At 41.0% G+C, this 25777-nt stretch overlaps 1 protein-coding gene across 1 annotated transcript in view; it reads left to right on the forward strand.

Annotated features, from left to right (window-relative positions):
• Window positions 1–5734: 5734 nt before the first annotated feature.
• Window positions 5735–25777, forward strand: part of CFAP52 (cilia and flagella associated protein 52) — a 35781-nt gene continuing 15738 nt past the window's right edge. The window contains exons 1-6 of the mRNA XM_063292597.1: window positions 5735–5861; window positions 6604–6803; window positions 9012–9148; window positions 11762–11890; window positions 13148–13247; window positions 14836–14952. Of these exons, the coding sequence (XP_063148667.1) occupies window positions 5780–5861; window positions 6604–6803; window positions 9012–9148; window positions 11762–11890; window positions 13148–13247; window positions 14836–14952 (765 nt within the window). The 5' untranslated portion in view covers window positions 5735–5779. The remainder of the gene's footprint in view (window positions 5862–6603; window positions 6804–9011; window positions 9149–11761; window positions 11891–13147; window positions 13248–14835; window positions 14953–25777) is intronic.

Genomic DNA, 25777 nt, shown 5'->3' on the forward strand with positions numbered 1-25777 from the left:
ATTTCACATTATTTTAGGTTTGCGCTTATCCAAATGAAGCATGGGAAGAGGGGAACACAAACCAACCTAGAAACACAGGCAGAGCCAGTGGCATCCCTATCATATTTGACACCTGGAACGGATAATTTTTTAACACACATGCAAACGCATCTTTTCACTGCTGAGAGCCGCTTTGGTGTCATGGTTAAGGCATCGGGCTAGAAACTAGGAGATGACGTTCTATTCCTGCATTAGCCACAAAGCCAGCTGGGTGAGTTTGGGCTAGTCGCTTCTCTAAACCCCAGGAAGGAGGAGCTGGCAAGCCACTTCTGAAAAAGGCTGCCAAGAAAAGTGCAGGGGGCAGTTGTCAGGAGTCTAAGCTGACTTGAAGGTGCAATGTTTTTCCTCCATCACTGCTGCACTGCTGCTGACTGCCAACATCTGATCAGCACATGGAGAGCAGCAACCCAAGTCCACACCCACCTCTAACCTCCTCTTCATCTTTGGCAGCATCTCCCTTACTGCCTCCAGTCAGGGCAGGGTCCTGAAGTGAGACCTATTCCATTCCTGTGGCAGTGCCCTCGAAGGTGGATGTTTCCCCTTCTTCCTGTTAACGTGCTAAAGGGAACTGGAAGCAAAACCAGAGGAGGCAATCAATTAGCATGCCTGTAACAATAAGGGTAAGGGTAAGGATATTCAGTGACTTAGAACAGAGGCACTAGAAGAAGGATAGGGGTTGGTAATGAGGATAACAAATCTAATGGGCTCTGCTGTTTTGTGCTGACACAAGGATGGGTGGGTAGCCCCTTAACTCAGTGATAGAGGAATTATGTCCTGACAATGAATGCCTGGAACTAATATACTATCAGTTTCCAAATGCACGGTATTGGCTCCTTCTGTAGTCGGGCTGATGAGTGATCTTGAAAGAAGTAGGGTTGTGTTTTGGAATGTTCAGAAAACATTTCCTAAATTAAAATACCTGGTTGGTAGCAGCAACTTCTTGATTTAACTTGGTGTGCACTGAGCTCAGACAGGTTGGGCCAACTCCTGAACAGGAAAGAAACCTAAACAATGTCAGCTCCAATGCCTTATCGTGAAGGCGACCCTCTACCCTTAGCCGCCTCCTCCTTTTTCTCCTTGTCCTTCTTCCTTCATCACTGTTTACTCCTGGCAACTGCCTGGACTAGTCCCTGCAGTTTTCTTGGCAAGATTTTTCAGAAGTGGTTTGCCATTGCCTGCTTCCTAGGGCTGAGAGAGAGGGAATGTCCCAAGGTCACCCAGCAGACTTCATGCCCAAGGTGGAACTAGAACTCATGGTCTCCCAGTTTCTAGCCTGGTGCCTTAACCACTACACCAAACTGGCTGTCATTCTTTTCTTTTAGGCTTCATTCAAATACTCCTTTTTAAAAAAACCTGCTCATGGCTTGGTTTACCCCTACCAAAGTAAAGGCTTGGGGATCGGCAATAGACCTCCTCTGATTGTATAGGCTTCTGCAAAAATCCAACAATGACATTTGAGTCCTGCTCCTCCCAAGCTAGAATTAGCTCTTTAGAGAGGTGTGAAGCCTTGCCTTTTATGTGAATGTGTGTGTGTGTGTGTGTGTGTGTGTACATATACATGAGAGCCAGTTTGGTGTAGTGGTTAAGGCATCAGGCAAGAAATTGAGAGACCGTGAGTTCTAGTCCCACCTGAGGCACAAAGCCAGCTGTGTGACTTTAGGCCAGTCACACTCTCTCAGCCCTAGGAAGAAGGCAATGGCAAACCACTTCTGCAAAGCCTTGCCAAGAAAACTGCAGGGACTTGTCAAGGCAGTCTCCAAGAATCGAGCACAACTGAACAGATTATACACACACACACACACACATGTTTTAACAAGCATGCAATGTAAGCAATCATAGGATAGCCTTTGGAGTTTGAGAATTCCCCTTATAACGTGGCTGTCATACTGTGTCCAAAAGCAAAGCCTGCTTTAAAAATCCTCTTTGTCTTTCTTTATCATATATATATGTAAAATAGCTTTAAAAATCCTCTTTGTCTTTCTTTATCATATATGTAAAATAACAATAATGCATCGAGGTAAAATCTCTACTTGCTTCCCCCCAAATAGGTCATAATTCTCACAGGGGACAGAAGGTACCCAGAATCCTATGGCAAATATAAAGCAGGTACCAAATGTCCCTCTAATTTGCATTTTGTCAGCAAATATCACTGCCTGTTGCTGTCAGCTGCCACTCACTGCTGTTCTTTTATGACTTTCTTCCTTTGGCATCTATGCTAACAGACAAATCACAGATGAAAAGAACAATATTATACTCTCCTAAGGTCCGCTGCATTTCAAGACCATTTGCTCTGACAAAGCAAGTGAGGGTTCTTCTATTCATCTGGCAAGCAAAGGAACAAAACAGAGGAAATGGAGCCCTGCCCAGTTAGCCTCCGATGTCACTTTGGATGATCCATCAGTTGATCAAGACATCAACTCATTAACAACAGTTCCGAGGCATGGTCATGGAGGAGATGAGACATTTAGTTTCCTCAAAGCACACAGAGACTCCTGAGGCAAAAATGTTCCCTTCATTTGAACAGGTCTAAATGCTTCATAAAGTAGGGCACAGGCACATGCCAACATCTGCCAAAGATAGCTCAATTGGATGCCTGTCCTGCCTTAGGAAATGCAAGAAGTGGCAGCTTACCCAAAAGTAGGACAGCCAAATCAAAAGGATGCTTCGATTCTCTTTCCCATTGTTGCTAGGAGGAAGGGAGGGGAGCTGAATGGACGCAGGAGAGAAAGAAAAAGAGAGTAAGTGAGAGAGGGGAGATGATTCAAGGCAGATCATTCTTTCCACCCGATTGCTTATAGTCATGTGAAAAGTGCTAAGTATATGCTCTTGACCATTAAGTCCAGTTAAGAGCCCAGTAAAGTGCTTTGCCACCTTCTAAGCTCCCATTAGTGACCCTTAGATGAAACTGTCTGCAGCCTCTACAAACATTTCATCCTGACCTTCCTCTTTGAAAAGACTGCTAAAAATAAGGAGAAAGCACCAGCTTGACCAAGGTGATCTATCTACAGCTTGATTGATATGGCAAGCCTCAGAAGCTCCGACAGGCCCCAGAGTCCTAAGGTGCATTAGGTAGGAGCGCATGACATTGACCTGGGGAACCCCTGCTCCAAGAGGATCTTCAGGTGACCTCCTGAGCCTGAGGCAAATGGTGAAATCATTTAAAAGGGTTATACAGCTAGCCAGCTAGAAGGGCACTGGTTAGCTTTTGAAATAAAATGCTAAACATCTCTGAAGATATTAAAAGCAAGCAACAGAACAGAAACTCCCTTTGGAGACAAACAGCCAAGGTCAGGGATGAATTAGCAAGAATTGCTAATGAATTCCTATTGTTTTAATTCCCTCACTGGCTGCCTCTCTCAGGAAGAAGGATCTGAATGGCTCAGTCCAGTTGCTGCTGTGGGGGTCTAATTCATAGGTTTATGTTTATACCATAGAAATGAATAATATGTTCTGTTAGGTTGAGTATTAAACTACATGTAGCTCTGTGCTCAGTGTTGCAATAGGGAGGCCATTCCAGTAGTTTATCAAAGCATTCTAAGATCATAACCAGTTTGACCAGTGGAAAAGAGGAAGATTCTGACAGAAAGGAAGCAATGAAGGTAGTCGTGTTATCACTACTGCTGGATAAAGGTGGATAGGACAGTCCAGGCTCTGATTCAAGGTTCAACTTTTAGAACTTCGGCTGCTTAATGCAGAAAAAACGGTGTTAGGTAACTCCCACAGGATAGCTAATTCCAGAAAGAATGAGACATCTCCCACCCTGATGATATTCCAGAAGCCCTTAAAAACCTTGCAGTAGGGTGGATTTGATTCCCGTTTGTGATGTTTTTTGCTTGCTTTGTTGTTTGGATTGCCATCTACTAATGGTTGTGTAGTTACTTTTGTAATTCTTTTGGTTCATTTTTTAATATTTTGTTGCTTTTATGCACTCTATTTTTGTGAGCCACCCAGAGTCACTTGGAGTCAGGTGGCCTCCAAATTGAATATAATAAATTTTTAAAAATTAGATTAATTTTCCTTAACCCAGTGTTTTTGGTCATACTGGCTGGAAATTCTGGGAGCTGTAGACCCAGCACTTCTGGAAGGCATATGGTCAAGCCGCTGTCTCCATTGAGAAAAAGAGGGGAGTAGCTTCTAGCAAGCCAGAGATTCACCATCCCTATCTCAAGACAAAAACATCTAGGTTTGGGTTAAAGCATTGTTCTAAGATATAATGTAGTGTATTTGGTTCTGGTTTAGCTGTGCTTTGTAAACCATGTTTATGTCTTTGCATGTTGTGCAAAATCAGTTGTAACTGGGGCTGCCCTTGAAGGCCATTGAGAAGCTACAGATGGTCCAGAATGCATTGGTGCAGGCTGCAATGGGTGTGCCATGCTATGGCCATGTGCCCCTGCCGCTTTGTGAGCTGCACTGATTGCCAGCTGGCTTCTAGATGCAGCTCAACTACAGAGACCTTTGGTCCTGATTATTTGAGGACTGCCTATCTCCAAGAGATTCTGCCCACCCAGTATGATTAGGCCAAGTGGGCATGCTTCAGTTAATGTAATCTGTCAGGACCCAGGAAGCACAAGTTCTCCATCACAGCACCTGACTTCTGGAACAGCATCACCCTGGAGATCTGGAGCTCCCACCTGGCAGCTGTTCTGCAAGTATTTGAAAACCTGGCTTAGCTCCCAGGCCTGGGGTTAGGGTGGCTGAAGAGCCTCTTAGTTTTCTTTTGATGTGTTGAGTTGTATTTTCCAGACATACATATCCTTTTTCTTTCATTTTATTGTTTCCTACTATTGAATGTTCCCTAGAGGCGAAGATAACTAGGCTTAGACTCTCATACTTTGGGCACATTGTCAAGAAAGACCGATCACTTGAAAAGGACATCATGTTTGGTAAAGTCGAGGGCCAGCGGAAAAGAGGAAGACCTTCAGTGCGATGAATTGATACAATTACCGCAACAAAGGACGCAAACATTGGAACAGTCAGGCATGTGGTGCAAGACCAAACAGCATTTCGTTCTGTTATTCATAGGGTTGCCATGAGTCGTAAACAACTCAATGGCATCTAACAACTATTGAAATGTAAGCCACCGGGAGTTGTTCCAATAAAATAACAAATAATTTATTCAATAAACCGTAAGTAAGCAAACTGGTCTAGCACCACAGATGGTCCGAAGTCTGCCTTAACCCCTAGTAATTTGTTTGATTCTGGTTTAGCATGTTAATATAATCCCAATTAATTCTGTTTTACCCAATGAAACACAAGTAAGCAAGCTATGGCTTAGTGGGATGTGAGAACCTAATTCAGGACGAAGATCACACAGCTAAATCGCGTTTGCACAACACACAACCTAGAAACAGCCCACAGCCTGGGTTCTCATAGGATGGTAGTCTAAAATGGGGTTGGGGGCTAGTTGGTGCTTCTGGGTACCCTGCAAAACACAGCCGAAGGTTCTGTGGTTGGGTTTGGCGGTCTTTAGAAAGAAAATAATGCAACTCGTAAAAATCCACTCCGTTTACAAACACGCTGGAAATACACAAGACCGCCGCTCTGAAGCTCCATCCAAGCCCACTCATTCACCTCTCCTTCCGTAGCCGAGAAACGAGACACGGCCCGCCCCTTCCCCCCGCCCTCCAGAGCAGCGCCGAGGAGAAAGCCACGACTCCTCGTGCGGCCGGTGCGCCTGCGCGGTTTCCGTAGCGACCGGCGTACACAACCACTGAGCCCGGTGCTAAGGACCGGCGGCGGCATGGCGACCGTCCCGAACGGAAAAGCGGAGTCAGCGGATGACTTGGGCGGCCTGCAGCTTCAGGCGATCATCGGCTTCAACGGTACCGGGGACAGAGAGGGAGAGACCGGAACGGCAACAGGGAAGGCTCGGTGCTTCCTTGCTTTGGGAAGAGCCCCGTCCCATCCTGGCCGTTAGAAACCGCGCCTTGATCTCGGAAAGTGATTGTAATTGCTAGGCGTAAAGCAAAAGAACTCTGCCCATGCTCAGGGGTTCCCTCTTCGGTATTCATATATTCCACTGGTGGGCTGCAACTGTCCAAACTGTTTTTCAGGCTGTACCAGAGAAGAACTTCATGGACGTAATCTAACATAAATATCTGTGCATTAAATTGTGTATTCAGCTACAGAGGGAGGGGTTGAGAAATCAGAGTTCCAGTTTGACATCGGGGCTGTAGAGAGCAGGACTGTAAAGTTTACATTGGCTGTAGTTCAAAACAAGCCAGATCTGAGTGCCTCTTTCAATTAAGATCTGAACACAAAGTTCTGCCTTAAAAATACAAACTCAGCATTGTCTATTCCTTAAAGTTTGTATGGAAGATAGCAGAATGGGTTAGAATGAAAGTATCAGAAGACAGGAAGCATTCTCAAGTAGTTGAAGAGGGCTGATCAAACAATGGAGAGCAGTAAAGTATGTTGATGACCAAATCTCTTGCTGCTACTGTATTGTGAGTGGGAAACCACTTTCTTATGTAAGAATTTTCCATCATTAATGCTCAACTATAGCATGTAATGTGTCTGTACTTCCTCTAGTAACATAATTATCTTTGTCTCTTTTGTTTTCAGGACATGTTCCCTTTGGCCTCATCTGCCATCCAGATCGAGAGCACCTTATCTACCCACTGGGTTGTACAGTCATTATCCAAAGCATAAACACTCCTGGCCAAGATTTTTTACATGGTCACACCAACAATGTCTCCTGTGTTAAGGTTTCTCCAAGTGGATCTTATGTAGCTTCTGGTCAGATCACATTCATGGGCTTTAAGGTGGATAAACGTGTGAAGGGTCCTGTTTCTTGGTTATATTAACATCTATGCACTGCTTACTTGGTGGCCATGTGTATTTATTCTATAATTTAATTGTTTTAATTGCAATTGTTTTAATTGCTTTATAGGCTTTATTGTTGTAAGCTGCTCTGAGCCACTTGCTGAGAAGGGAGGCTATAGAAATCAATCAATCAAATAAATAAAAGCCCCCCTTTAACAATGTATTTGATTCTTAGGGGATGCTACTGTATAAACAGGGAAGAATATGGTCCTGAAACCTGATCTTTCAACCCTGATTAACTGTTTAGACTTCATAGATATATAAAGAGTGTATTTATATTCTATGGCTAAGCGATGTGGTGGTAAAGCATGATCACATGACCGTGTCACACAGCAATGGAAATTCCAACCCTTCCGGTTGCTGTTATTAAGCAAACCATTGCAGGTCGTTAAGTGAGGACATCACATGGTTGCCATTTGTGACCTCCTGCTGGCTTCCCCATTGACTTTGCTTGTAGGAAGCTGGCAAAGAAGGTTGCACATGGCAATCTGCAGGGACATTGCAACCGACATGCAACCTACATAAGTACAAGGACCGGTCATAACTACCACTCATTTAGCACCATTGTAAGTTTCAACTATCGCTGAACAAGTGGTCATTAAGCAAGGACCACCTGTAGAATAATATTTCTGAGGAATCCTGCTGCACTAACTATATCTAGGCTGATAGGATCAGTCCAGTGTTGGATTTCAGATAAGACATTTTAATTGTCTAAATATAAATTCAAGAATTAATTTCAAATAGTGTGGAGAGAAAGCATAACAGTTTATTTATCTATTTATTTTCTATCCTGCCTTTATTATTTTTATAAATAACTCAAGGCGGCGAACATACCTAACATTGCTTCCTCATCCTATTTCCCCCACAACATCAACCCTGTGAGGTGAGCTGGGCTGAGAGGGAGTGACTGGCCCAAGGTCACCCAGCTGGCTTTCATGCCTAAGGCAGGACTAGAACTCACCATCTCCTGGTTTCTAGCCTGCAGCCTGAACCATTAGACCAAATAGAGAGGTACTGGCTGATTTAAAACATCAAGGGAATTGAGCATATTTTGAATGGGATTACATTCCTATGGACAAACCAGGCCTGAAATTAGTTTGTTTTCAGCTATTTCTGGATTGTCAGTGATAGCAAAGGGAAGAAGCAGTTTTACATGCTACAGTTAATGTGACAATTGTGATTGTTCTTGGGTTGGTCAGATTCAGCTACAAGTAATCCATGCCTTGGGTAGATAATTACTATTAGATTATTGTAATGTACTCCATAGAAGGCTGTTCTTGAACAGTGTCCAAAAGGTCCAACTGGTGCAAAATTTGGCAGCCAGTCAGTACACAGCACCAGGGTCATGTTATATCCATGTTGAAATATCTGCAGTTTTCACCAGTTACTTTCTGGACACAGTTCAAAGTATTGCTTTTATCTCTGAAAGCTTGAACCAGCTTAGCATCTGACTGAGGAACAGCTGCTCTTGTTATGAACCTATTCAGCAATAACTTCAGAGATTTTCTTAAAAGATGGCTGCATTTTCTGCAACCTGCACGAATGGGCCTTTTTCAGTATAGCTAACCAAACTCTGGAACACCCTTCCCGGGGGAGTTGAATTTGCCCCCCTCCTCTCCCACCTCCAGTTTAGAAAAGGGGAAATGACTGCCTTTCAACAAAGTATTTTATGGATCTGTTAGATAGAAAGGCAGTTCAGTTCAATACTAATTTCTGAATTGCTTCATTGCATAGTGTTGGTATGACTTTGAGCAAATCATTTAAGAGGTTTTGATTTAGAAGCCAATAATGCTTTGTCATTTTTTGTATGTGTCCCCATTTGGATAGAAGAATAGTAGCTCTACAGTATTTAATGGTGTGGGTGGATCACATCAGGCCCTTCTACTGCCTTGTGCTAATACATTATTTTTGAGGCTGCTATTTGTCTCAGAAATGGGATATGCTTGGCTAAGTTATACTTCCATTTGAGCTTTTCTGTCTCAATAAAGCTGCAGCTGTTCCAAAGGCTGCTCTTAATGATATATGGGAAGAAAAACAGGTTTATGGCCTTTAAAACTGGAATTTTTGATCCAAATAGCTTTTCTGTAACAAACCTGGGTTTTTTTCCAAGTGATGCTGTTAGACTGATCTTTATATTTTTACCCCAGGCTGATATCATTTTATGGGACTACAAGAAAAGGGAGATGTTGTCTCGGCTGTCACTTCACAAGGGTAAAATTGAAAATCTGGCATTTTCTCCAAATGACCTTTACCTAGTTTCACTGGGAGGCCAAGATGATGGGAGGTAAGACTCCTTTAAAAGTATGTTTCCTTCTCTTTTCCTGTTCTTTCTGAAAGTCAGGAGTCAGACGCAGAGAAGGACACTGCCCTGTCTTGAATCAAAGAAGAGACCTACTTATATTTCTCCCTCTCCCTCTGGTTCTCTCCATTGCTGTGGAGATTCACCCCTCAAATTTTGTTGGGGATAACACTAACATCTTTCCCAAGCCATGTCTTTTTCTCAAGATCAGTGTAGCAGGGCTATGTAAAACATTTTGTTTCATGCTCAAATTCCAAAATGTTCAGGAAAAAAATCCAAAAAAGGCCATTATAGCCTATTTTGCACTTGGAACGGCAATTTTGCACTCAGGGTGGGACCTCATGCTCAAAATATTTCAAAACAAAATGTTTTATGCACCCCCAATATATGGATATTGGGAGAAATGGCATAAGACCTATTTCTAGTGTTTCTTATTGCATACTGCAGACAAAGCTTTTCCAAGCTGATGTTTCCATTGTCAGAATCGTTTACAGCGACATTTGTTTTCTCTCTCTCCCTATGCATCCCCTAAAGGAACATGCAAATAGGGGTTACAGTTAGTCCTCGCTTACCAACTTCCTTGTTTAGTGACTGTTTGAAGTTACAACAATTAAAAAAAACAGCTTTGTGACCAATTCTTGCATTTACAACCATCACAGTATCCTGCAGTCTCATGATCGCCATTTGAAAGCTTTGCAACCAGCTTCCAACAAGCAGAATTAATGGAGAACATGGAAGTGAAATTGCAAGTCATGGTCACATAATGTCTTGCTTAATGACCAACAGGCCATGCTTTTTAAAGTATTCTTCCAAGTAACTCTAAAGAACGATGCAGCAAGTTTGAAGTGTGGGTGCATGGTTTAGGAACAGTGTGACTGAAAAGTCTACACTGCTCTGAACAGATACATCTTTTGATGATTTTTTTCCCCTGCAATTTGGTCTCTTCAGCTTTTGAGAAGCATAATATTGTTCTCTGCATATCTCTTACTTCATTTTGCCTAGTCTCCCTTCCCCATTAAATTTGTGAGTTATATCAAAGCTAGTGGGAGAAAGAGGATATGAGAATAGCATTCATAAGGACTACACACAAATATAATTGTCCAAGCAAGGCTTACCTAGCTGAATGCTGTGTACCAGTTATAATTTGTGCCAAACTAGATGATCCATAATTACACCTACCTGGACTGAGAAAATGAGTGGTCAAATGCCTGGCAATCCACAAGATTGTTAGAACTGTGTTTGGCTTGGTGGGTCATGAGTTGTGTGGACTTAGTAGATGCATTTATTTTGAATGCCATACTTATTACCAAGAACAGTGTCTCTGTATATAAGATGCATGTCATTTGAAAGAAAAAGCAAATAAGATAGCATATTGCATTCTGTTGGTTTGAATATAGTAAAGTAAGATAATGAAAATATATGTCCTGTATTGGCTTCAATTTTATAATGGGAAGTACATTCTTTTGTTTTAGCAGTGTACTTACTCAAAAACCTGGATAAGTTGTCAATATTCTCCATTTTTTGGCTGGCATGTTTAATCTTTGAACTGGGTTATAAATTTTATGAAAAAAAGATTGTGTTACTGCATGACATGCCAGGGAGCAGGGCAGATGAGATTTATTCCCATCCAACAATTTTGTAAGAACAAGATTTAACTTGGGAAAAATGCTGCATTGTATTTCAGTGTACAAATGTCAGTTACTGTAAATCAACTATCTGCCTATCAGTTCAGCCAATCAGTTCAACCAAATATTGGAAGTGTTCTCACAAAACGCAATGCCATTAAGCATAGACATTCTCATGGGGCACTCCGCTGATGATCATATAACCCTTTGCTTGCAGTCTTTGGCACTGGTTTGTAGTCCCCAATTCTGCTTCCTGGGGACAGATACCCCAGCTGCCTTTGCCGTGGCAGGTGGAAGCAATGTGAAATTGTGATTGGTTCTTTTTCTACAAAGGACTTAATCGCATTGGGAACCAATCTATATTGGATGGGAGAAGACTATTTTTTCCCCCGCCTCAACTATTTGAAAAGTTAAACAAGGAGCGATGAGACAGATGGTGTTCAAAAGAAATCCATGTCCCAGGTGTTCTGCTTGACCATCCCTGTTTCTTGGGGAAGATTTCTTTGACCATTTCACATAAATTGGGAATTTATATTGTCCAAAATTCATGTGATATGATAAGCCACTAATTGGTTCTTGAAACCCACCACAAACACTGTTTTATCTCTGCAGATTAACTATTGTGAGATATTCACCTTTCACCCTATTAACTAAGCACGTTATCAAAGAACCACAGTCATTTCTATTCCCTTCTTTCCTTCCATTCAGTCAATTATCTTGCCTCTCATCTAGGAGGTGAGACAATTTATTTGAACGGGAAAACTATTGTCCATAAAAGCAGGGCTGGAAAATGGGTTGGAACAAAACCCCACAGAGCATCCCTACACCTCCCTAATGTTTGTTTGCAAAATGGCTAAGTACAGCTACAGTCAGGTTCACATTTATTTGGGAGAAATTCTCCCTGAAGCACCATCATGTCAAATTCAAAATAACTATCCACTGAAGTCAGATCAATCTTTTGCTCTTCTGACAGCGTTGTGGTATGGAGTGTCCAAAAGAAAGAAGCGATCTGTGGTAGTCCTGCTTCTGCTCGTAGCGCCGGGAACCCCACCACACTGATATATTCCAACTGCAAGGATGAGATGTTCATCAGTGCGGGAAAGTATGGCTTTGTTTTTGAGGAAAGGCCATTCCATTTAGTTCTTTAAGGAAACATATTGTTAGTGTTGACTGCCTTGTCCCAGAATTACTTAATAGCAAACGTATTGAAACAAAGACATCCGTGCTTTTTTCTTCCGCGCTGCTAGACAGTAAATTGGCTTTTGAATGCCCAGCAGTACACCTGACTGTACTGCTATGAGCATGCAGCTCTGAAGGGAAAGTGCTTCAGAGGGTGTAGGGGCAGGACCGTAGCACCTACCTGCAATTCCTTAAAGCGGCCGTCCCTTTTGCTAAGATCATGAGGCTGTTCTGCACAGCTGCTGTGAAATTGCAATGGGTGCTATGTTTATACTGTCACATACGTCAAAATACCTTTCTGCCTTTGCTTTGGATTTACGGCACTACTTGGCAGGCCTTTCCAGATCTGTTTTTCCCATCAGAATATATAGAAAAAGCTAAATTGACAAATTATGTGATTATTGAGAAGAGTTTACCTTTAGAGTTCTAGAATGTTTATCCTGAAAAGTCTGCAAAACAAAAACCATTGTAAACTTTCTCTGCCCCCGGCATCTTAATATTGGAAGAAGTTTTGAATTGCTGTTTTCTTCTACCACTCTTAGTATACAATCATCAGCCTTATTAGAGAGTAAGAAATTACCTTTGTTTTCCTTGGAGATTGCTGTATCTAAATGATTACCTACTTACATACAACTAATTGAAGGAAGCTTCCATCAAAAATATTGTAGCTTGCTAGTGCTCAATACAGGCAGTCCTCATTTAGTGACTGCCTTGTACAGCGACCAGTTATGAGAGTGATGAAAAATTAATTTTGCGACCAACCCTCATATTTACGACCTTCGCAAGTCTATAAAGTAAAGGAAAGCTGAAGTAAGATAATAAGTACAGTTGTGGTTTCACTTAGCAACCACTTCACTTAACGACAGTTGCCAGTACCAGTTATGATCACTAAATGAGGACTACCTGTCAGGAGATATTTCACTCTTTTCCAAAATGCTTTGATTAATCACATAGTGAAACCCACTCCCAGATAACAAGAAATAGAATAAGAAAGTGTTTAGGTTCCCAACACAGTCTCTTGACATATAGCAAGTTGTCAGCTACTTTTCCAAAGTTAGCATAACTGGCTTTGGTAGGCTAGAAGACAAACAGTTAATGCACCTTTGAGTACTGTGCCAATGTGTTTTGTGTGACATAAATCTACTTGGAATTAATAATGAAATACATGCTTTGGCTTCAGTGGAACCATTCGAGTATGGGAACTGGATTTACCCAACAGAAAAATCCGACCAACTGAGTGTCAAACAGGGCAGCTGAAAAGAATAGTTGCTTGTGCCATGGTAAGATATTTGCTGATCTGTGGTTTACAGTATGTATAGAAGTTGAATCAGGTAAGCAAAAAAGAACAGTTTATTGGGAAAGGTGCGTTCAAGTTTTCAAATATCTGATTCAGTAGGATGAGGTACAATATGTCCAAAGCCATAATCTATCACCTCCCTCTTAGATACAACCCAAACATTTAGAGGGAGGTCCCATCACTAACTGAACCAAAGATAGGAACAGACCGTGAAAGACATTTTGAAATGATTATTCTGGAAGACATTCTGGGGAATCTGCAGAGTCAAAGGACTTGAAGCACATTTAACTACATCCCTATTCTCAACAATCTTCCCAGAAGCAGAGAAACAAATGATCTAGCTAATGCCCAAACTAGATGATACAGCATATGGCCAGCCACATGAAACTGTGCATTGCTGAATCCTCATCAGGAGGAGGAATCATGCTGTGAAGTCTGTTCCAAATCAGAATCCTATCTGTAGTGAAGTGGGAAGCAAGGCCAGGCACAAAGTCTTCATTTCTGCCTCACTGTTGTAAAAGGTTCTCATTTTGCTCAACCCCTGGTCCTGATTCTGACTTGTTTCAGTGATCATAAAGTGCCTGAGCTCCTTTTGTTTGCTGGACAGATCCCCAGCCTTGTCAATAAAATGGTCAATCTAAGCCATCTGTACCTTTCCCTCTTTGTTCTGCCTATATATTAAGATAATAATCATAGCTATCTCTGAGTTTTGCTGTTTTCTGAAGTTAATGGAAGGGGTGTGTGCAAGTCTTTTAAACAATGATGCCCTACTTCAGAAAATTCTCTTTGCGTGCCTCTAGACCTTTTAAAAGCTCAGACTGCTTCAATCTGCACCACTATTACTGTGTTTTATTCAGTGTCGCAATTGCTTGTATTGCTGAGCTTATTTTAAACCAATAGTTCCCAGCTTTTTTATGTGGATCCCTACATTGCCATCTAATACTGTTGAGAACCATCATATAAGTAAGTTGGCAGGGAGATGTTTGTGGGGCCCATGGTGCCAGTGTCTATGAGACCCTGAAATTCATACAATTTTATTTAGAAAAACATTGCAGGCCATAATCTTGTGAAGTCATCAAATTTTATGCGGGTTTGGCTTTCCTGCCTGAAATCTTGGGATTTGAAATTTCAAGTAAGAACGCCCAAGACTGTAGCTTCAACAGTCTTCTGAGATTTTGGCCATTCCTTTTTGTGCCTGTGCCAGGTACCATCTATTGCATCCCACAGTGATATTCAGAACATCTTTATTTTAAATGAATGACTACTTTTTGTTAAATGGTACTTAATGAATTTGCAAGAATCATCAATAAAAGAAACTTGTGGAGGAGAAGGGATATGGTAAATTAGTAGGCAAGCTATAAGGCAGTGACAATAAACACACTGGATAATATCAAATAGTTAAACATATAGATTTCTAGGTCCTTTTATATGAGATGGCATCCAGCCTTTATCCCTGTAACTCAAGTATAAATCTGGCAGTGAATTTATGATATGGAAGATCAAAACTATTAGCTCACCCCAGTGAACAGTGTGAAGCATGGTTTCTAATCTCTTTCCTCACCCTTCCCCAGATGACAGATGATGATAGCTACTTCTATGTTGGCACATCCACTGGTGATATCCTCAAAATCAATACAAAAAGCACATTGATGAGTAATTTTGGCCCAATAAAGGATAAACACAGCTTGGTAAGTGGTCACTGTGTTCCACTTTTTGCTTAGAGAGAGCAAAGTCAAGCAGACAGTATTGTAAGTATTGTAAGTAAAATAATACTGCAGCTAAATTTAAGCAATGGTCAGGTAACTGAAAAGGCTGATAAAATTCTAGCTAGCTATCGGCAAAGCCTTTTTTATGAGCTATATTTACTTGGTCACAGAATGAGCTGCTCTCTGATATACCTGTTTCCTTGACCATCTGTTGCAACCTCAATTTGTTTTTTCATTCCTTCTCGACTGCTTGCTGTGATAGAAGGACATTCTTGATGAAATCTGAGATGTTCGGACAAGTCTCCTTCAATCATAGTGTTGCATAATAAAATGGAAATACTAACAATTAGGGATATCAAAGGGCTACCTTCTACATAAGCAGACTACTTGCCCATCTAATTCTTTACTGTCAGTTCTAACTGTCAGCAGTTCTCTGATAATTTTGAGAGCCAGTGTGGTGTAGTGATTAAAGTGTTTAGCTAGGAGACTGAGGCTCTGGTCTACTCATCCACAGAAGCTTATTGAGTGAATTTGGGCCATTCACCCATTCTCAGCTTAATATACCTCACAAGGGAGTTGTTGTTGGGAAAACATGGGAGGGAGTGCTATGCTATGTATATATCTGAGGAACCACTTGTCCCCAATTACATCAGCCTGTCCTATTAGATCAAGCAGGGAAGGCATGTTACGGGTTCAGTCCGCCAGGGACTTGCATTTAGTGGGTCCCAGGAGGTGGGCCTTCTCTGCTGTGGCTCCCTCCTTGTGGAACATTCTCTCCCCTCTGAAATTAGGCTTGCTTCTTCCGTGCTGTCGTTTAGGAAGTCCCTCAAGACCTGGTTATGTTGTCAGGCCTGGAGGTGTTTGGGAACAGGAGACATGCTTATGAGGCTCCACTATGATTGACATTCTTGCTGTCTCTGCGGGGTTGGTATATTTTAATTTTTTATTTAATATTCTTTTTAATAATCATTTTTATCTTTTTATAATGATTGTTCTTTATTTATTCACTGTTTTTATCTGATTGTTGTACACTGCCAGAGTTGCCTTGTGTGAGATGGGCAGCCATATAAATGTGAGCAATAAATAAATAAATAAAATATGTATGCTGCCTTGAGCTTTTGCATGAAAGGTGAGATATAAATCTAATAAATAAAATTTGGCCCCAGGGCTGCTCACATTATGTTATCCCTCCTCCTTTTAATTGGAAGTGCCAGGGGCTCAAGCTGAGACTTTTATATGCAGAAGAGGTGATCTACCACTAAATTGATACTGCAGAATTCTTGTAACAATTTACAGCGGCGGCTGTAAAGCATTGTGCTTATTAGCATATAGGAATGTATGATTAAAAAAACAGCAAGCTATATAGATCCTTTGACATATTTCATATTGGTCATGGAGACATTGTGTCAGCTGGTCTTTCAGTGGGCTGATTGAGAAATCATTGTCATTTCTGAATCTTTGTTTCCTTACTTTCCTTATTCACTGAGCTGGCCAGGAATTCAGAAACTGCATTTATTGGCATTTGCCTCTAACTGTTGCAAGTTCATGTACCTCTGCTGGCTGCAGTCCCACTGAGGAGTCTCTCCCCATTGTTGGTATAATTTATTTATTTGTTTGTTTATTCAGTTTGTACCACTGCTGCAATCAAATCGAAACCTTGGCAGTTCACACCAAAGGAAAAATGTAATTAATATCGATATAGCTGAAACATCCATGGCAAATGCATTAAAATTGAAACTAAACCACTCATAAAAACTACATCACAGGGTAAAATATGGACTTAGCATAACTGTCATGAACAGAAAACACAAAGTGAGATTTCAATGAGAAAAAGAAAACAAGGAAGAAAACAGTGTTAGATTCATCTAATTAAGGCTAATCTGTAGCCTAACATTCAGTCTCATTGTAAGATAGATAATTTTCTATATGTTGTCACATCCTATAAATGTGACATAAAAGGTCCACCAGTAGGTCTTCCTGAATTCTTTTTAAATCTGAAAGACAGTTACAAGGGCCAGCCATTGATTTTGGTGGGAAAGCATACCAGTGCCAATAATATATGATCTCTGTCATAAATGTAATGCATTCTTATAAATGAGTGCATTCTCATAAATGTAATAAAAATATATTTCTTCATAGGACAAATAATGCTAGTTTGGATTAGAGGTGTATGAAGTTCAGACTGGAAAAATAACACTGGAGAAAGAATTAACTCCTTCTTAATCCTCACCATCATGCCTGTTCTTCTCAGCAACAGTATGGGAAATCTTGTCATGGTTTTCTTGACCCCATATCCAATTAGCTCATACTTCAGCTTGCTGGCTGTAACAAATTTATTTACCTTGTTGAATAGGAATATCTGTTAGTGGCAATTCATTTTTATTTTCATAATCACCATAGTCCCATTTTTTCCTTTTGCATATGTTTTATATCAACCTCTGGATTCTAGTCCTGATTCTAAAGGGTATTTTTATAAATTATTTCTTACTTTTCTTTTCCTAATGTCCTAAATATCCTCTTAAACATTCTCCCATTTGTGTATTTTGCATTCTGCCCCATCAGATTCTTTCAGTTGTTCTTCCTAAAAGCTAGCTTAACAAAACCTGTCCTGAATTATCTAAGCCTTACCTTACTTGACTTACTGCTGTAAGTTACCACATAATAATTGAAGAGATCATAGCCATCTGGATTTTATGAACTGGGGTAGTTAAGAAATTGTTTTAGTTTTAATGGGATTTTATTAGAATTTTATCACATATTTATTCAAATTTTTATTGTATATTCTATATTGTAAACCGCCCAGAGTCCCTCCAGTCAGGGGAGATGGGCGGTGACAAATTTGATAGATAGATAGATAGATAGATAGATATGGCACTCTGCCCTTAGGTTATAAACCAGTGAATATTACATAGTGATAGCAGCAGAATGCCTTTTCAACAATCCAGAGGGAGAAAGAAAATCCTTTGTTGGATGCACTATGGTTCTCTTCACTCTTTCTAGCTTAAAAAAACCCTCAAGAATTGAGATGAGGATCTGAGCCCTTGGAGAGTCTTGTTGTGTGTTAAAAGAGATAAAAAAGAATCTTCCAGTAAGGATTAATCACTGGAACAATTCAAAGGATCAAATATAGATAACTCAGACAGAAGATGTCTTAATTTCATGTATATCCCACAGAAGAGGATATGGTAACTTGTAGAGAGAGGATTTTCACTTCTTAATGGTGATATTGCTGTTCACTGGCAGTACTTATCTGTTAGGTCCAGTTTGGCCAATACAAATCAAAGGTTTTGTCCCAGGGATATACCATACAGTATATTCAAGGGAGTGATAGGGCCAGTAACTTGCCTGAGCTGATTCGATTTTCCCATTTCAGTAACTTCATCCTCATTTAAAAATGCAGCAATCACATAAATGGGAAATCAAGTCAGACTTTTGAAAGGCTTTATTTCATTTAAATAAGTACTGTCTATTGTTCCAAGATAGTTTTGCTTGTATTATTCTAATCTGCAGTTCTGAGAAATGTCTTCTGGAATTGACATACAGTATGTTCCCAGAAGACCAGGAGAAAGCAAAATAATTTAGAAAGTTCTTTCCAGTTTCTGAAATTCTCCTTGCTAATGGCACTAAGTAGCTCACTTCTGAAGAGAAGAAACTCAGAATTTCACAAGCAGTGCAGGAAGGAATACAGGTATAAATGACTTGTAGACTTGGAAAAGACAGGCTTTGAAAATGGAGAGTATGTAGAGATGATGAAAAGACAGGACCAAAATTCTACAACATGGTAAAAGAAATAATAGGCTTTTCATGAAAAAAGCTATTTTGCTCATTGTTTGCATTCATACGCCCTCCATTATTGACATATACTGTATGAATGTATACATATACCACAAGTGTAAAAGAGTTCAATGCAGAAAATAATACGCACTGAATCTTATTTAGTTCAGAGGTATATGAATCTTGTTTAGGACTCCTTCTGCCTTAAAGATGTACTTAGTGGGAAAATGTAGAGAACTAGTCATGGTGGGACCCAACCTAGCGGAAGAGCAGGAGGCTGCCGCATGGAATTTCATATTGAATTTTCCATTAGGCAAATAGTCAGGAGGCAGCATTTAGCTGATCTTGGCTGATATGGAAAAGGCCAAGCAGTATTAGACCATATTGACATTTGGATGTAAAACCACCAGGAAATCCCGGGACTGTAGACTATATTGGAAAAGCAAAAATCCTCCTGGAAGAACGTAATGGCAAACCATTTCCATATTGTTGCTCAGAAAACTCCAAGGATGTATCCACGTAGTCACCAGAACCGATGTTTGGCTTTAAAGATTTTATTGTGGATCTCTAAAGAATGTATTTTGGGTGGGATTTTTCACCCTTGCACTTGTTATCCCTTGGGATCAAGCAAGTGTTGTTGTTTATTTGTTTAGTCGCTTCCGACTCTTTGTGACTTCATGGACCAGCCCACGCCAGAGCTTCCTGTCGGTCGTCAACACCCCCAGCTCCCCCAGGGACGAGACCGTCACCTCTAGAATATCATCCATCCATCTTGCCCTTGGTCGGCCCCTCTTCCTTTTGCCCTCCACTCTCCCTAGCATCAGCATCTTCTCCAGGGTGTCCTGTCTTCTCATTATGTGGCCAAAGTATTTCAGTTTTGCCTTTAATATCATTCCCTCAAGTGAGCAGTCTGGCTTTATTTCCTGGAGGAGGGACTGGTTTGATCTTCTTGCAGTCCAAGGCACTCTCAGAATTTTCCTCCAACACCACAGTTCAAAAGCATCGATCTTCCTTCTCTCAGCCTTCCTTATGGTCCAGCTCTCGCAGCCACATGTTACTATGGGGAACACCATTGCTTTAACTATGCGGACCTTTGTTGTCAGTGTGATGTCTCTGCTCTTAACTATTTTATCGAGATTTGTCATTGCTCTTCTCCCAAGGATTAAGCGTCTTCTGATTTCCTGACTGCAGTCAGCATCTGCAGTAATCTTCGCACCTAGAAATACAAAGTCTTTCACTGCTTCTACATCTTCTCCTTCTATTTGCCAGTTATCAATCAAGCTGGTTGCCATAATCTTGGTTTTTTTGAGGTTTAGCTGCAAGCCAGCTTTTGCACTTTCTTCTTTCACCTTCATCATAAGGCTCCTCAGTTCCTCTTCGCTTTCAGCCATCAAAGTGGTATCATCTGCATATCTGAGATTGTTAATGTTTCTTCCAGAGATTTTAACTCCAGCCTTGGATTCCTCAAGCCCAGCATGTCGCATGATGTGTTCTGCGTACAAGTTGAATAGATAGGGTGAGAGTATACAGCCCTGCCATACTCCTTTCCCAATCTTAAACCAGTCCGTTGTTCCGTGGTCCGTTCTGACTGTTGCTACTTGGTCATTATACAGATTCTTCAGGAGGCAGACAAGATGACTTGGTATCCCCATACCACTAAGAACTTGCCACAATTTGTTATGGTCCACACAGTCAAAGGCTTTAGAATAGTCAATAAAACAGAAATAGATGTTTTTCTCAAAACTCCCTGGCCTTTTCCATTATCCAGCGGATATTGGCAATTTGGTCCCTAGTTCCTCTGCCTTTTCTAAACCCAGCTTGTACATCTGGCAATTCTCGCTCCATGAATTGCTGAAGTCTACCTTGCAGGATCTTGAGCATTACCTTACTGGCATGTGAAATGAGTGCCACTGTTCGATAGTTTGAACATTCTTTCATGTTTCCCTTTTTTGGTATGGGGATATAAGTTGATTTTTTCCAATCTGATGGCCATTCCTGTGTTTTCCAAATTTGCTGGCATATAGCATGCATTACCTTGACAGCTTCAGCAAAGGATAGTTACCTTGTTGTGGTGCTGGAGCTTGAGCACCTCAATGATGCCATGAGCTAAACCGTGAAGGGCCACCCAAGACGGGAAGGTCATGACAGAGAGGTCAGACTAAATGCGATCCCTGGGGAAGGTAATGGCAACCCACCCCAGTATTCTTGCCGTGAAAACTAAATGGATCAGTACAACCAGAGATATGTTGGTAACCATCGGAAGATGAGACCCCCAGGTCGTAAGATGGTCAAAATGCTACTGGGGAGGAACAGAGGATGAGTTCAACTAGCCCCAGACGTGATGACGCAGCTAGCTCAAAGCCGAAAGGACGGCTAGCGGCCGACGGTGCTGGTGGTGAACGGCGAATCCGATGTTCTAAGGATCAACACACCATTGGAACCTGGAATGTAAGATCTATGAGCCAGGGCAAATTGGATGTGGTTATTGGTGAGATGTCAAGATTAAAGATAGACATTCTGGGCGTCAGTGAACTGAAATGGACTGGAATGGGCCACTTCACATCAAATGACCACCAGATCTACTACTGTGGACAAGAGGACCACAGAAGAAATGGAGTAGCCTTCATAATTAATAATCAAGTGGCTAAAGCAGAGCTTGGATACAATCCAAAAAACGATAGAATGATCTCCATTTGAATTCAGGGCAAGCCATCTAACATCACAGTGATCCAAATATACACCCCAACCACAAATGCTGAAGAAGCTGAAGTAGAGCAGTTCTATGAGGATCTGTAGCACCTACTGGACAACACGCCTAAAAGAGATGTTATTTTCATCACAGGAGACTGGAATGCTAAGGTAGGCAGTCAAATGACACCTCGAATTACAGGTAAGTATGGCCTTGGAGAACAAAATGAAGCAGGACATAGGCTGATAGAATTTTGCCAAGACAATTCACTCTGCATAACAAACACTCTCTTCCAACAACCTAAGAGACGGCTCTATACATGGACTTCACCAGATGGACAACACCGAAATCAGATCGATTACATCCTTTGCAGCCAAAGGTGGCGGATATCTGTACAGTCGGTAAAAACAAGACCTGGAGCTGACTGTAGTTCCGATCACGAACTTCTTCTTGCACAATTTAGGATCAGACTAAAGAGATTAGGGAAGACCCACAGATCAGCTAGATATGAGCTCACTAATATTCCTAAGGAATATGCAGTGGAGGTGAAGAATAGATTTAAGGGACTGGACTTAGTAGATAGGGTCCCGGAAGAACTCTGGACAGAAGTTGGCAGCATTGTTCAGGAGGCGGCAACAAAATACATCCCAAAGAAAGAGAAAACCAAGAAGGCAAAATGGCTGTCTGCTGAGACACTAGAAGTAGCCCAAGAAAGAAGGAAAGCAAAAGGCAACAGTGATAGGGGGAGATATGCCCAATTAAATGCAAAATTCCAGAGGTTAGCCAGAAGAGATAAGGAATTATTTTTAAACAGACAATGCGTGGAAGTGGAAGTAGACAATAGAATAGGAAGGACAAGAGACCTCTTCCAGAAAATTAGAAACATTGGAGGTAAATTCCAGGCCAAAATGGGTATGATCAAAAACAAAGATGGCAAGGACCTAACAGAAGAAGAAGAGATCAAGAAAAGGTGGCAAGAATATGCAGAAGACCTGTATAGGAAGGATAGCAATATCGGGGATAGCTTTGACGGTGTGGTCAGTGAGCTAGAGCCAGACATCCTGAAGAGTGAGGTTGAATGGGCCTTAAGAAGCATTGCTAATAACAAGGCAGCAGGAGACGACGGCATCCCAGCTGAACTGTTCAAAATCTTGCAAGATGATGCTGTCAAGGTAATGCATGCTATATGCCAGCAAATTTGGAAAACACAAGAATGGCTATCAGACTGGAAAAAATCAACTTATATCCCCATACCGAAAAAGGGAAACACTAAAGAATGTTCAAACTATCGAACAGTGGCACTCATTTCGCATGCCAGTGAGGTAATGCTCAAGATCCTGCAAGGTAGACTTCAGCAGTTCATGGAGCAAGAATTGCCAGATGTACAAGCTGGGTTTAGAAAAGGCAGAGGAACTAGAGACCAAATTGCCAATATCCGCTAGATAATGGAAAAAGCCAGGGAGTTTCAGAAAAACATCTATTTCTGTTTTATTGACTATTCTAAAGCCTTTGACTGTGTGGACCATAACAAATTGTGGCAAGTTCTTAGTGGTATGGGGATACCAAGTCATCTTGTCTGCCTCCTGAAGAATCTGTATAATGACCAAGTAGCAACAGTCAGAACAGACCACGGAACAACGGACTGGTTTAAGATTGGGAAAGGAGTACGGCAGGGCTGTATACTCTCACCCTACCTATTCAACTTGTATGCAGAACACATCATGCGACAAGCTGGGCTTGAGGAATCCAAGGCTGGAGTTAAAATCTCTGGAAGAAACATTAACAATCTCAGATATGCAGATGATACCACTTTGATGGCTGAAAGCGAAGAACTGAGGAGCCTTATGATGAAGGTGAAAGAAGAAAGTGCAAAAGCTGGTTTGCAGCTAAACCTCAAAAAAACCAAGATTATGGCAACCAGCTTGATTGATAACTGGTAAATAGAGGGAGAAAATGTAGAAGCAGCGAAAGACTTTGTATTCCTAGGTGCAAAGATTACTGCAGATGCTGACTGCAGTTAGGAATCAGAAGACGCTTAATCCTTGGGAGAAGAGCAATGACAAATCTCGATAAAATAGTTAAGAGCAGAGACATCACACTGACAACAAAGGCCTGCATAGTTAAAGCAATGGTGTTCCCTGTAGTAACATATGGCTGCGAGAGCTGGACCATAAGGAAGGCTGAGAGAAGGAAGATCGATGCTTTTGAACTGTGGTGTTGGAGGAAAATTCTGAGAGTGCCTTGGACTGCAAGAAGATCAAACCAGTCCATCCTCCAGGAAATAAAGCCAGACTGCTCACTTGAGGGAATGATATTAAAGGCAAAACTGAAATACTTTGGCCACATAATGAGAAGACAGGACACCCTGGAGAAGATGCTGATGCTAGGGAGAGTGGAAGGCAAAAGGAAGAGGGGCCGACCAAGGGCAAGGTGGATGGATGATATTCTAGAGGTGATGGATTCGTCCCTGGGGGAGCTGGGGGTGTTGACGACCGACAGGAAGCTCTGGCGTGGGCTGGTCCATGAAGTCACGAAGAGTTGGAAGCGACTAAACGAATAAACAACAAAACCTTGACAGCATCATCTTGCAAGATTTTGAACAGTTCAGCTGGGATGCTGTCGTCTCCTGCTGCCTTGTTATTAGCAATGCTTCTTAAGGCCCATTCAACCTCACTCTTCAGGATGTCTGGCTCTAGCTCACTGACCACACCGTCAAAGCTATCCCTGATATTGTCATCCTTCCTATACAGGTCTTCTGCATATTCTTGCCACCTCTTCTTGATCTCTTCTTCTTCTGTTAGGTCCTTGCCATCTTTGTTTTTGATCATACCCATTTTGGCCTGGAATTTACCTCCGATGTTTCTAATTTTCTGGAAGAGGTCTCTTGTCCTTCCTATTCTATTGTCTTCTTCCACTTCCACGCATTGCTTGTTTAAAAATATTTTGACCATCTTACGAGCTGGGGGTCTCATCTTCCAATGGTTACCAACATATCTCTGGTTGTACTGATCCATTTAGTTTTCCTTAAGAATTATTTTTAAATAATAAATAATATTAAAATAATATTTAATATTATTAAAAATATTTAAAAATAATAAATATTTTAAAATAATTCTTAAACAAGCAAGTGTTACATGCAGCTATTTAACATGTATAAAATGTATGTATGCATGTATATATAAATATTGGGCAGGAATGGTTTAAATTTTTCTAGAGTGTTCCCCCTTCCCCCAAAAGAGTAGAAGTCATATAAAACCCTGTACATGGGGGCATGACAATGTAGTATCTCTGTCTCTCTTCTGAGAACTTAAGAGAAGGTGGATACCATTGTAATAGCTTTTCTATATCCCTTTTTGCAAACCACTGAGTGCCAGAACCTGGATAGCTCCTAAAGCTGTTTATTGTCAACTAAGTGCAAAGGTCCCCTTGAGTTTGATTCCTGATAGAGGGCTTGAACCCGATAGAATAACATCTGATTATCCACACCTAATGAGTCTCAATAAAGATGAAACTGGTAATGTGGTGCTCAGTGTAACTATCCTGTTCACTATTGTGTTCGAATGGTGCCTCTGCAAATACATGAACCTATTTTAAAAGATCTGTCACTGTGATATTACATGCCTTTCCATGTAATAGCTTTGTAAGCACTATATGTGAATAGACACATGTAATCAATTCTAATATGTAATGATTTTGTACTCCCATTGTCAGGCACAAATGTAGTGAATCTTCTGCATCAAAGGGAGTAAAAGGTATAGTCCATGGCCCAAGCCCAACAAGAATCTCTTGAAATTAAAGGTGTGTAATACAGTATGTAGGACAACACAATTGGAGTAATTGATTTCATCACAACAAAAAATAAACATCTTTGTCAAAACTGAAATGTTCATTTCTTAATGAATTCCAATTTGGCAGTTTGACCTGGTTACTCTCTTAAAGTCTTTAGTTCAACTGGCTGATAATGATAGATTGGATCTTGTCTTTGCAGTTAGAGGTTTATACAGTGCACAAACCATAATTCTTGAAGTGGTTTTAGTTATGGAGGCAGGTAATGATTTTCTGCCTTAGAAGCTAATTACTAAGGAGGTAAGTGGAAATGTAATACATGTATTTTTGTAATAGGGCAAGTCATTAACATAATATCTGGATAGTCCAGCATATGCAGCCTATGAATGTACAGCGCGTGCATACCACAGAGTATCCTCTGGAGTCAATTCATGCATATTTGAGGTTGATTAATATAGCTTATTGAAGTATAGAACATCACAGCTGAGTTCCATGAGAGAACACAATTCTCCACACACAACTTTCAAATTATTTTTTTAATATTTCTTGCCTGTTTTT

The sequence above is a fragment of the Candoia aspera genome, chromosome 2, assembly GCF_035149785.1.
Source record: "Candoia aspera isolate rCanAsp1 chromosome 2, rCanAsp1.hap2, whole genome shotgun sequence".
NCBI classification, from domain to species: Eukaryota; Metazoa; Chordata; class Lepidosauria; order Squamata; family Boidae; genus Candoia; species Candoia aspera.